General features: G+C 47.3%; 1 protein-coding gene across 7 annotated transcripts in view; it reads left to right on the top strand.

Annotated features, from left to right (window-relative positions):
* LOC147102664 (putative uncharacterized protein MYH16) overlaps positions 1–13,494 on the top strand; it is a 589,631-nt gene extending 576,137 nt beyond the window's left edge. For 3 of the 7 annotated variants that reach the window (XM_085963368.1, XM_085963367.1, XM_085963370.1), the window contains 3 exons: positions 3,706–3,906; positions 6,745–6,897; positions 12,171–13,494. In XM_085963368.1, coding sequence (XP_085819494.1) covers positions 3,706–3,906; positions 6,745–6,897; positions 12,171–12,317 — 501 coding nt within the window. In that variant the 3' untranslated portion in view covers positions 12,318–13,494. The other 4 variants (XM_085963373.1, XM_085963369.1, XM_085963374.1 and 1 more) reach the window with 2 other exon arrangements.
* The last annotated feature ends 126 nt before the right edge of the window (positions 13,495–13,620 follow it).

Below are 13,620 nucleotides of genomic sequence, written 5' to 3' on the forward strand. Positions count from 1 at the left end.
TTGTGTTCCCCCCTCCCCTGAAGACGCTGATTGTTGCTGCGGGCAGGGTTCTGTGCGCACTGCCAACTCATCAAAGTAACCGTTTGTCATGGAAGTGTCGGCACACTGCTGTGGGCATCACAGCCGAGCTCACTCCTGTCCTGACTCAGTAGTTTTACACACACACACCTGTTTCCTGGTAAGACTGGTGTCCAGGATAAGGTTACCAACACCTCCAGGATTGCCCTGGAGCCTCCAGGAATTAACGATTAATCTCCTGGACACTGCTGGGAGCAAACCTGGGAAAAAATTATAGGGAGGGGGCATTAAAATGTTCTTTTTTTAGCACTTTTGTTTATTAGTTATAAAAACTATCAGATGGGGGTGGGGTGGGGGGGAAAGGCTGTTTGACTGACAGTCAAGAATCATCCAATGGGATAACGAAGAATCAATTCGCTTTCCAATTGGCCGTGGGAAGGCGGGGAATCACGAGGATGGACATGTTGGGCGGCCAATGGCGGGAGTGTGGGGGCGGGGCTTTGGGAGACTGGAGGTCATGTGATGAAACTGCCAGGAATACGTCCAACCCGAGTTGGCAACCCAAGTCCAGGAAGATCTGGGTTTTTTGTACTGACCTTGGTGAATCTGACAGGCTTACACTGGTGCTGGGCACTGGCTCAGCATAGCAGAGCTGAGGGTAGCAATGAAGTTGGTGGATCCCTGCCTTGTAGTCATGGTTCTCTCTAACTGATTGCCAAATCTTTTGATGCTGGAAGGAAAGGTTGCTCCAATCTGGCATCCCGAGCAACAGTCTGAGCTTCCATGGGAGAAGCATAGACTCACAAGTTCCCCTCCAAGTCACACACCATCCTAACTTAGAAGTATATCACCGATCTTTCATCGTCGCTGGGTCAAAATCCTGGAACTCCCTCCCTCACAGCACTGTGGGAGCACCTTCACCACACGGACTGCAGCGGTTCAAGAAGGCGGCTCACCACCACCTTCTTGAGGGCAACTAGGGATGGGCAATAACTGCCGGCCTTGCCAACGACACCCACATCCCGTGAATAAATAAAAGGAAAACTGCTCTTGGAGCCTCTAGTGCAGGCCTCCGCTGTTGCCCCTGTTGCTGCCACATTCTCCAGGATGAGCTGCAGTGTTGCCAAGCCATCTAGCGTGGCACAGCACAAGCAGGAAGTGGGCGCCTCCGCTCGAGCTGCAGCACACCGCCTGACGTGGCCTTCGGTACCTCCACATATAATTGATTTCTTTGCAAGTGGTGGCCTCCTCCCCCTGCCTGCCTGCCTCTGCTCACTCGCGCACTGTGTCATGCAGTGCACTCCCCCACACGGGCTCCACTTTCTGGTTTCTCCAGGGTTGGTTGGATGTCTGTGGGCGAGAGAGTGAGTGATGGCCGGCGTTCTGAAGCTCTGGCCGGGCTCGATGAGCCTGGACCTCTTTGGGTAGGAAGCTGTTACTGAGCTCATGTAGGTAAGGGCGGTCAGCCCACTTCGCAGCGGGCGGCTGTGGCCTCCGCTTCTGCTGTGGACTTTGCTCAAGTGGAAAATCTGGCACAGAGAAAGAAGCTGAGCTCGGACTTGGGCCGTTCATCAAGGCTCCGCTTAGCCTGAGGTGACAATTGGGAAAGTAGGATAAGGTTGAAGCCAGAGCTGTTTGGAGGAATCCGAAAGGGATGACTTCAGTGTTGTCGACATTAAGCTGGAGCACGTTATGGCTGATCATGCCTTTAGTGTCAGTTGGGCAGTTTCCCTTTGTGTGAAAGAAGTGCTTCCTGATTTCACTCCTAAAATGAGGGATACAGTAAACTCTTTCGTATCCGGCACCTACGGGACCGGGATGGTGCCGGTTGATTAAAAATTCCGGATAATGGAGAGGTATACTTACCGAGGCAATTTATATACAGGAAACTTTGTGCTATCCGGCACCGACGGGACTGAGCTGTTGCCGTTCCCTCGAAACTGCCGGACAAACCAGCGTTAATGTTGAAGCATACGGAGCTCCGTATCTGGCAACAAACACTGTTGCTTAGCAACAGCTTCTAAACAGTCGGCCGTACCTTGGAAGTGTCTCTGTCGCTTAGCAACAGCTTCAGAGAGACTTTGCAGAGCCTGACTGTTGAAAAAAAAGCCACGAGAAGAAAAAAAACCTAACAAAACGGCTCCTGATTTTTGCCGGTGGCTCGAGCTTGCCGGACATTTAGAACATAAGAACATAAGAAGTAGGAGCAGGAGTAGGTCACGCGGCCCCTCGGGCCCGCTCCGCCACTCAAAAGGACCATGGCTGATCCGAATCTAGACTCACGTCCACTTCCCCGCCCTCTCCCCGTAACCCCTAATTCCCTTGTCTGCCAGGAAACTGTCTATCTCCGTTTTAAATTTATTTAATTTTGCAGCTTCCACAGCTCTCTGGGGTAGCAAATTCCATAGATTTACTACCCTCTGAGTGAAGAAGTTTCTCCTCATCTCAGTTTTGAAAGGGCAGCCCCTTATTCTAACATTATGCCCCCTAGTTCTAGTCTCACCCATCAGTGGAAACATCCTCACCGCATCCACCCGATCAAGACCCCTCACAATCTTATATGTTTCGATAAGATCGCCTCTCATTCTTCTGAACTCCAATGAGTAGAGGCCCAACCTACTCAACCTTTCCTCATACATCAACCCCCCTCATCTCCGGAATCAACCGAGTGAACCTTCTCTGAACCGCCTCGAGAGCAAGTATATCTTTTCTTAAATATGGAAACCAAAACTGCACGCAGTATTCCTGGTGTGGCCTCACCAATACCCTGTATAACTGCAGCAAGACCTCCCTGTTCTCCATCCCCCTTGCAATAAAAGCCAAGATTCCATTGGCCTTCCTGATCACCTGCTGCACCTGCATACTAACTTTTTGTGTTTCATGCACCAGGACCCCCAGATCCCTTTGTAATGTAGCACTTTGCAGTTTCTCTCCATTTAGGTAATAACTTGCTCTTTGATTTTTTCTGCCAAAGTGCATAACCTCACACTTTCCAATATTATATTCCATCTGCCAAATCTCTGCCCACTCACTTAGCCTGTCTATGTCCTTTTGCAGGTTTTTTATGTCCTCCTCACTCACTGCTTTCCCTCCCATCTTTGTATCATCGGCAAACTCCGGATAACACAAAGTTTCCTGTATCGGCCGACCTCAGGCCAGAAGAAGGTTAATTCTGTGGGGGTTGTTCCGAACTCAGGAGGGGAGGTGGACATGGAGTGGCAATGGCCCAAGCTGGTTTTGTAAAGGCCGAAGGAGCACACCTGCCTATTCTGGCCCCACAAATATACAGTAAAACTTACCCTTGGGTTCCTCTTTGGCTGGACGGCTAGCTGATACTGTGCGGGGAAGATTGCAGCGCCCACGGCGACGGCGGGAACAAGTGGTAAGTCATGCCCCACCATTTTCGGGACACTGCTGCCCCATTCCTTCTGGGGCAGAAGCCTCAAAACCTACTCCTGAATTTTGCCGGTTATTAAAGAATTCCGGATGATTAAGAGCTGTTTTAAACAAGAGTTTACCGTACTTTAATCATTTTGATCTAGGCAGCTCAAATTCCCGCCTGGAAGAGTAGCTCGACACAATGATGGGGTTGCAGGTTAATAATTATGGGATGCTTGTCATGTCATTGTAACCTCAGTGGTTGCACATTGCACGCAGCAGGCTTCTGACTGCTGCCTCTTTGTACAGGTGAAGGAACTGGAAGTGGAACTAGACGCCGAGCAAAAGCGTCACGCGGAGACGGTGAAGACCCTGCGCAAGAACGAGCGTCGGCTGAAGGAACTCGTGTTCCAGGCCGAGGAGGATCAGAAAAACCAGCACCGCATGCAGGAGCTGGTCGAGAGGCTCCAGAACAAGTTAAAGGCCTACAAGAGGCAGGTGGAGGAAGCAGTAAGTATGGGTCACCTTCCCCTGTCAGCTTAGGCTGGTTAACATAGAAACATAGAAGATAGGAGCAGGAGTAGGCCATTCGGCCCCTTGAGCCCGCTCTGCCATTCAATGAGATCATGGCTGATCATCCAAATTCAGTACCCTGTCCCTGCTTTCTCCCCATATCCCTTGATACCTTTAGCCTTAAGAAATATATCCAACTCCTTCTTGAATATTTAATGAATTGGCCTCAACTGCCTTCTGTGGTAGAGAATTCCACAGGTTCACCACTCTCTGGGTGAAGAAATTCCTCCTCATCTCTGTCCTAAATGGCTTACCCCTTATCCTTAGACTGTGACCCCTGGTTCTGGACTCCCCCACCATTGGGAACATCCTTCCTGCATCTAGTCTGTCTAGTCCTGTTAGAATTTTATGAGTTTCAATGAGATCCCCTCTCATTCTTCTAGACTCCAGCGAGTTTAACTTTAACTGGCGGATTGGGAAGTTCCGACATGTGGCACCCAGTGTCCCCTGTAAGCTGCACTGCCTGCTGCCTGGCCCGCCACCCTCAGTGCGCGGGCCATTCACAATGGTATCTACAGTGGAAGAGCCGATGAGCGGCCGGCGCAGGCCCTTGCAGATGGCCGCACAACTTAGCGGGAACATTGGTGGCACCCGGAGTGGTTAGGGTGTTGAGGTTATTATTGATATCGCGCTGAAGAGCCTCCAAGCCAAGCAACTGAAACATTCACACAACGAGGGGTCGATTTTGACTTTCGGGCGACTGACTGGACGGGCCTCCCGTTCCAGCGGTGAAGAGGCACTCGTCAGGAATGCCTCCCGGTGCCGCTCGCCGCATTGAGACCTCAAAATAGGGCCGGGGCGGCCGCCAGCGAAGTGCGTTGTGGGGGGGGGGGGTCACGATCGCGGAGAGTGGAGGTCACGGGGCAGCAGCAGCCCAGGTTATTTTAGTGGGACTCCTGCTCCTCTAGGCACCCCCCCCCCCCCCAATTAATTTGACACTTTACCTTTAACAGGTCTCTTCGGTTCCATCGCCTGTGGAAGTGGCGTCATGGAGCCTTCGCAGTGTTCCAACCTAAAATAGCAGCCGGGGTCCTAATTATGTAGTTGGAGCCCGATTTCCATATTAAAATGGGCCCTACCGCCTGAAGCAGGCAGCCACTTTGGACACCCGGCGCTAGGCCCCTTTCAAAATGGAGCAGCCGCGCCGCCCGTGTTAATGGGCCAGTCCCATTTTGAGGCCATTATCGCACATTAATGCCAGACTAAGGCACTCGAAATCGACCCGGTAGAGTTTCCGTTTGAGCGATGTCGCAGTGCCACAGATGGACAGAGCCAAGCAGTAACAACACCCCGGATGAGTGCAGGAGAATACTGCTGGAGTTTGACCAGATAAAACTGTTCGCCGAGCAGGGACTGCCTTATCTGTTAGAGTTATCTGGAGCTAATTGCGAAGAATCCCAGACCCCACTTACCAGGACCACCCCCTCCGGTTCCCATTACTGAGCCAGGCTGGTCAGTCAGTCATCAACTGTGGACCTTCCGGCTCAACTATCAGATTCCCAAGTCTGCCATAGGGGTTTGACTTGGTTCCGATCTTCTATTGCCAGACATGTCACATTGAAGCCAGTTTGACCCCAAAGAGACCTAGATCACCTTCCCCTGCCCACGAAGGATAGAGGATATAGGTTCAGTCTTCTAATTCCTTCAAGGTGAGTTTTCCCATTTTAACCATTAAAGCACAGGCACTTCCACCGTGTGAAGGAAGGGGGGGAATTGGATGGCAAGTCATCAGTATATTCTCGGGCACAGATTGGCAGCTGGCAGTAGAGAGGCGGCTCTGTGGCGTGTCTTCTCAGTGAGGGGACCCGTGTGGTGGGAAGACTTGGGGCAGTGAAGAAAACATCTCTAATTGCATTCTGTCAAATGGGTGTGTTTATTGTTCATGCAGCTACTTGCAAAACAAATGTTTATTGATAGATTAATAGAGGGAACATACGGAACAATTCGCCATAGTTGTGTAATAGCCCATGAAGTTTACTCTATCTATACAGAAGAATTGTAACACTTTCATTGTACAATTTTCCTCCCCCTTTCATTTGTTTTCTTCAGTTTACTGTGGGTACTTCAGAACGCCTTATCAGCTACAGTTCAGAGAGATTCCGAACGATCCTTAAATGCACTGTCAGACTGGAGGACAAACCTGAAGTGTTTATGATGTTTGATAAGTATATGCTAATTGAGAGAGCATGGCCCTGAACTGGGTGTCATTGTTGAAGGCATTTACCGAGACCCGTCGATGGCATTCACCGAGACCTGTCGATGCCATTCACCGAGACCTGTTGATGCCATTCACTGAGACCTGTCGAAGACATTCACCGAGACCTGTCGAAGACATTCACCGAGACCTGTCGAAGACATTCACCGAGACCCGTCGGTGGCATTCACCGAGACCTGTCGATGCCATTCACCGAGACCTGTTGATGCCATTCACTGAGACCTGTCGAAGACATTCACCGAGACCCGTCGGTGGCATTCACCGAGACCCGTCGGTGGCATTCACTGAGACCTGTCTGGCATTCACCGAGACCTATATTAAGTGCAGTGCACGGTACTGACTTACCTGACAACCTGAGATAGACGTCTTTTCGAATCTATTCTGAGATCCAGTTTAATTTTAGTGAAGTAGAGGGCGAGCACAGTGAGACAGTGAACTCGGGCTCAGTCACCCTTTCTGAAAAAAGACCTTTTCCCAATTCAACAGGGAGAAAGAAGTTGGTGTGTGCAGAAGTTCCTTGTTCCCATTTTTGTAATTCCTTACCATCTCTTTTTGTGCAGGAAGAGCAGGCCAACATGAATCTGGCAAAGTACAGAAAGACGGTGCATGAGTTAGACGACGCGGAGGAGCGCGCCGACATTGCTGAGGCAGCACTGACCAAAATACGTACCAAGAACCGGGCCAGCTTTGGAAAAGGCTATTCCTCGGTAAAAGTGTGCACTGAATCATTTCATCCTTTGCACAGGGACAGTTTGTGTGGTGAATGTCTGTGTGTCTGGTGGTGTGGTGGTCGTGCTTTGGTGCTGCTGCTGATGGTCTGGCCATGAAAATCAGCAGAATCTTTGGCTTGGTGGAAAATTCGTTTCCACACATCAAAAGAAAGATTTACATTTATGCAGCACCTTTCATGGCCTCAGGACATCCCAAAGCACTTTACTGCCAATGAAGTACTTTTTTGGAATGTGGACACTGTTGATGCTGCAGCCAATGTGCGCACAGCAAGATCCCACAAACATCAATGATCATTGTTTTCAGTGATGTTGGTTTTTGGGATAAATATTGGCCAGGACTCCCCTGCTCTTTATATAGTGGCCATGGGACTTTTTGCGTCCACCTGAGAGGGCAGACGGGGCCTCGGTTTAACGCCTCATCCGAAAGACGGCACCTCCGACAGTGCAGCACTTCCTCACTGTAACAGTTTGCCATTGTTGGGTGTCTGTTGGCACTCACTATAAACTAGTTTAGATTAAAAAGTTATGACCTGAAAACAGCCTGCAGCACAAAGTCATCCACCATATTTAGCTTAGCCATGCATTATATTCATTTCTTACTGCTGTTTATTTAGGAATTTACTGTAGATATGTCCGGGCTGTGCACTTTTCTAACAGGTACCAGAGGAGGTCAACGTCAGGCACCTTCTTTTCAATTTGTGCTCATCAAGGTGCGGGCTGTCGGTGCTGGGAATTTGGAACACGATGTCTGCATCAAGCGTGACCCAATCTGGATTAGTAGGATTAGAGGGATCGTAAAGCCTACTCTACTCTGCCCCAACAATATGCCTCAGCCCTGTCTCAGATCTGAAGCAGGGTGACAGTTTTACATTTCCATCTGTGAGCGAGGTTATCAATTTAGTGTAAATTGAGGCGGAATTATTCCTGTGGGCTCTTGAAACCGGAATGAGATTGTCCAAACTCAGTTCAAATAGCACAACTGGCTGAGGTTGAACCCAGGTCCCGGAGCTGAAAGACCCACATCCAATCCACAATACCACACCTGTCCCTTTACCAGTGGCTGTTAGAAAATGCTAAAGAGCGGTTCAACAACAACATCTTGCATTTATATAGTGCCTTTAATGTAGTAAAATGTCCCAAGGTGCTTCACAGGAGCGTTATCAAACTAAAAATTGACACCGAGCAAAAGAAAGAGTTATTAGGACAGGTGACCTAAAGCTTGGTCAAAGAATAGGTTTTAAGGAGCGTCTTAGAGGAAGAGTGAGACATGGACAGGTTTAGGGAGTGAATTCCAGAGCTTAGGGCCCAAACAGATAAGGTACGCCCGCCATTGGTGGAGCGAAGGAAGTCAGAGATGCAAAAGAGGCCAGAATTGGATGAGCGCAGAGTTCTCGGAGGCTTGTAGGGCTGGAGGAGGATTCAAATATAGCTCAGAATGATCTTCACTCTCTGACACCCTCGCTAGCTCAGAATGATCTTCACTCTCTGGTGTTCTCGCTAGCTCAGAGTGATCTTTGCTCTCTGGTACCCTCGCTAGCTCAGAGTGATCTTCACTCTCTGGTGTTCTCGCTAGCTCAGAGTGATCTTTGCTCTCTGGTACCCTCGCTAGCTCAGAATGATCTTCACTCCCTGATACCCTCACTAGCTCAGAATGATCTTCACTCTCTGGTGTTCTCGCTAGCTCAGAGTGATCTTCACTCTCTGATACCCTCACTACCTCAGAATGATCTTCACTCTCTGGTGTTCTCGCTAGCTCAGAGTGATCTTCGCTCTCTGGTGTTCTCGCTAGCTCAGAGTGATCTTCACTCTCTGATACCCTCGCTAGCTCAGAATGATCTTCACTCTCTGATACCCTCACTACCTCAATGATCTTCACTCTCTGATACCCTCGCTAGTTCAGAATGATCGTCACACTTGGATACCCTCGCTAGCTCAGATTGATCTTCACTCTCTGATACCCTCACTACCTCAATGATCTTCACTCTCTGATACCCTCACTAGTTCAGAATGATTTTCACTCTCTGATACCCTCGCTCACGGTGTTGAGGAAAGCTATGGTTGCCGTTCAGAGCCTTCCAATGAAGACGCAGCTGAGATCTGGTGTTATTTTAATGGCCCAATATCTGCTGCGGTCTCCCATTGAGCCTGCCTGTGTACAAGGTACTATGTGAGCAACACGCCAGTTCTTTACCCTGGCGCTGATGGAGGGCTTTATAGAGGCAAATGCTCCATGATTAACACTGCGTCCTGTTTATTTGGGTGTCATCTGATGCCTGTAGCCTAAATAGTTTCACCCTCCCGGCTAAATAGAGAGCATGAAGACATGAAAAAGCAGAGCTAGATGTCAAACGTGGTTAGAACGAGTGTTGGGCCCTGCTGTCTCCTTTTCTTTTTGTATGAATCGCTCCAGTTTCTTGTCATGTGAATTATTGAGAGAATCTCTTGAATCAGAAATGTGTAAGTGTAAGTAACACTTGACAATGAATGTGTAGTTATGACTGGAACTTACACAACAAATTCTTTAACCGCACGGGCTAGAAGCCCAACCTATCCATCGGTAAACCTCAGTTTCACATTTCTCAAGCAAAGGATGAGATGGTTGAGAATGTGAAAACTCACTAATCTGCCTAAATGTAAGGAAACACAATGCTGATAGAAAGTATTCATCCATCCTGGTTCACTGGACATCAGTAAACGGGCACCCAACTTCAACCTTTACTCTAGTAGTCTTCATCTCACCCAACTGAATTCACCACCACAACAGCACAACTGAACTCCTCACTACACCAGCCCCAACTTAACCTGCCATTTCAGGTGTCGGTGAAACCCTTAAAGACAGTCCACACATTGTGTGCGCCTTTGTGTGTGTGTCTGTATATGAGATTTGGTCATTAATTTGTTCTTGCCACTAAAACCTACATTGAAAAAAAAACACTTCCAGGTCGAGCTGACAGCTTTTGTGGAGCTGTGCAGTGGGTAGTGGAGGTGGGCTGAAAAACATTAACTGGGGGGGGGGCGGTCAGCCGATGGCCGTCAGTGAGAGCCATCGCAACACTGCGCTGGTGTTTTGCACATCTTTTCCCAATGTCCACTCTGAGCCATACTGAAAGGACAGTTCATCATTTACACCCTGAGGAAATCTGCACTACTGTCCAGAATTTCCTTTCCACAAGGGCCATTAGCGAGATTCTGACCAAGAATTTTTTCCTGCTCTTTTTCCATTCGTTTACTTTGGAGGAATCCTGTGGATAATGTTAATGACACACTTTTCACTCATTTTAACTTCTCATGTGCCTTAATGCAGTGAGAATAATATGGGCCTTGATCTGTCTCTCTCACTCATGCTCATTGCCAGTGAGACCATGAACTTAGCAATTGGAGCCAAATGATAATTGAGTTGCATCTTACTGCACATTTATTCCGAGACATTAAATAACCCCTGCCAGATGTCTGGATCAAAGGCTTGTTAGATGTCTTATGGAACACCTATTACACACTGATTTACAAGTAAACATGTCGCTGGGGGCAAGCAGCCTACTTCAAAACTTCAACAACCTTTGGTTCCCTATCCCAGTGATTAGTGCTGTGTTCTGTCAGCGTGAGGCACTTTCCCGGATAACAGTAATGTTCAGTATTTGAATGATGCCAAAAACTATTCTAAAGCCAAGGCACAGCTAATAATGCCTCTGGAGTGTGCATGCCAACGCATCTCGATTGAAAAGTTGCATGTTTTTCAGGCAAGTCCAAGTCATCAGTCCATCTCACTGTGCAGCACAAATGCCTTTGATCAGCATGAGTAAAAGGAAGGCATTCTGACACCATGCCAGCGCCTGTAGCGATAGAGTGAATGCAGCTGGAATCTGGTGCTGGGGCCCAACCCGATACCAGAACAAGGCAGAGAGAGTGACACTCCCTGGCACACTTTGAGGTTTCAGCGTCTGTGTTGAAGAGGTTTTAGCTTGTGGAGTGTGAATGTGCCATCAGGTGACCGTCAACTATTCAAAATCACTTCATTGGCGAGCAGTTGGTATAACCATAAGGTGATTATTTAAAAAGTCATGCCATAGAAAAGGTTTTATTATATCTAGTCAAATTGATTCTCATTCTTCCCCTTACTAAAATAAGAACATAACATAAGACATAGGAGCAGGAGTAGGTCATTTGGCCCTGCGAGCCTGCTCCATTCAATGAGATCATGGCTGAGCTGATCTTGGCCTCAACTCCACTTGCCTGCCCGCTCCCCATAACCCTCGTTCAAAAATCTGTCTATCTCCACCTTAAATATATTCAATGACCCAGCCTCCACCGCTCTCTGGGGAAGAGAATTCCAAAGATTCACGATTCTCAAAGAAGAAATTCCTCCTCATTTCCGAATATAAAAGGGTGCCCCCTTAATAAAATACACTTACTCCTAACTTCTAGTTAAGTTCACCTTGCCATGGACCATTCCCATTTTGTTTCTTTCATCCTTGCCTGAGGTTGTTAACATAGAGGGGAGATGTAGTGCAAAGAAAATGGCAGCACAACATTTGCTACCCATTCCCACCAACGTCCTGCAGGCTACTCAAAAAAGTGTTGTTAAAACCTGATGCACTACCCTCCATGGCCCTCCCCTAATAATGGTTTAAAGCTGTCCTCACTCACTTAAATTTACATCCTTTGTCCAATTTTTCTTGCTTAATTTGGAGTAATATTCTGGGCTTACCTTACCCATTCTAACCATTTAATATTTTTGTACTCTTTTCTGTTTAGAAGAGGTTAAGTTTATCTCATTTCTTTTACTTTCTCCCCTTTATGCTTGGGATCAGTCTTGTTGTTCTGTGGCCTTTCGGGGACAGGCTCAACTGAATACTGTACTCTGGAGTGAGGACATAGTAAAAGCCTGAGGATAACTTCTGCAGGCTTGTACTGCACTGTTCTGGCTATATTTATCAACGCGCTATTTGCTTTTACTAATTGCTTCACCAGATTGTCCAGACATTGGACATGATAAGTCAGTGCTCACCCCCAGGTCTAAGTCTCCCTCTGTTTATGAAATCCCATTCTTTGTATACTTACGATGCACATTTTGTTTTAACCAATGTACAACATTTTAGAATATGAGGGTTGCATCTCTTTCACCATTTGTCTGCCTGAATTGCAGAGCCTGTCTAAATCATTCTGTAACTCTAGACGACACCATAAATATATACATTGAAACACACGCAATATGTAACCAGAATAATATTGCTGACTTCCGCTGTTTTAATCTACAGGGTTACAATTCCCCGTTTGCAACCCTCGTCCGATCGCCAAGCTCGGCTGGGTCAGAAGGACGAGGAGAGAAAATCCTGAATGACGATGACTCCACCTCTCTCATTCCCACTTACCTTAATTCTCTGAAGAAGCTGATTGTTGAATGACGCACAGAAGAAAAAAAGGCCACATCTCGTGCACTGACTGTACCTGGGAAGTACCACACAGGGAAAGGCAGCTGGCGGTTACCAATGGAGCAACGTACAACAAAACGATGTGGACATCTCGATGTCTTTGCCGCGTGCACACACTGCCATTATATATGGACACCCAGACTGGTAGGAGCATCAAATAAACACTCTTAGCAAGTGGCATTTCATCAAGTTTAAAAAAAAAATGTACTTTTCACATTTAATTGCTTGTGTTCAATGTGACGATCTATTTGCACTGTGCTTGTGTGGGAGGTCAGTTGATTGGGGAGCAGGGGTCACGGATGCTGTTGAAGCTGCATTGCCTGCTACTGATGGGCCAGGCACTCTTCTGAATCTACCAACCTAATAAATGTAGAGTTTACTTAACCACACAGTTCGGTTAACAAAATAAAACAGTTAAACCTGGCTATCCTAGATTCGGCGTGCAGTTTGCCAGGTTTTGACTCTGCATTTGAGAGATTAGTTCTTGCTTTCCCAGGTCGACACTTCAGGCTCCCTTCAGTGACCCTCAAGATCAGTGCAACAAGGTGCCGATTCATGTTTCGAAGCCACACTGTAGCAAAATGTTGAAATTTTAAACAAACACATTTTTATATCACTGAGAATTGCATTATATTTATATTATATATATATATATATTGTGGACTGCTTGGTTGAATATATAATGCAGCTTTAAGTAGCTCCATAATTGCAGATGGAACTCTCCATAGCTAGTCCTTATTTTAACCTATAACGACCTGTACCGTTTGTGTAATCCATGGTGATTGTGAATATATTATTGTGTATTTTAAAATACAATAAACCAACGTAATCTTCTTACGCCTGACTATTTTCTTTCAGAGGAGTAACTGTTGCTGATGATGCAGTTACTGCTCTGCAATATGATGAACGATCCTCACCTTTAAGGAAAGACACTGTTGATTGTCACTGTCTAGGCTCACAGATCGAGAAAAGGCACTTGGGCAAAGTACTGAAAGGTGTCCGAGAGCAGCTGCCACCCAAGGGAAAATATCCCCGCCATCAGCCCGTGCCTTTGGGAGATGAGAAAAAGGAGGCAACAAACCTAACAAAAGCTCAGCATTGTTTTTTGTTTCTTTAACTGCATACCCGAGTATAATATACTTTTTAAAAATTTGTTCATGGGATGTGGGCATCGCTGGCAAGGCCAGCATTTATTGCCAATCCCTAATTGCCCCCGAGAAGGTGGTGGTGAGCTGCCTTCTTGAACCGCTGCAGTCCGTGAGGTGAAGGTACTCCA

Source organism: Somniosus microcephalus, chromosome 21 (assembly GCF_052327205.1).
Source record: "Somniosus microcephalus isolate GS21.2 chromosome 21, FLI_Smic_1.0, whole genome shotgun sequence".
Classification (NCBI taxonomy): domain Eukaryota; kingdom Metazoa; phylum Chordata; class Chondrichthyes; order Squaliformes; family Somniosidae; genus Somniosus; species Somniosus microcephalus.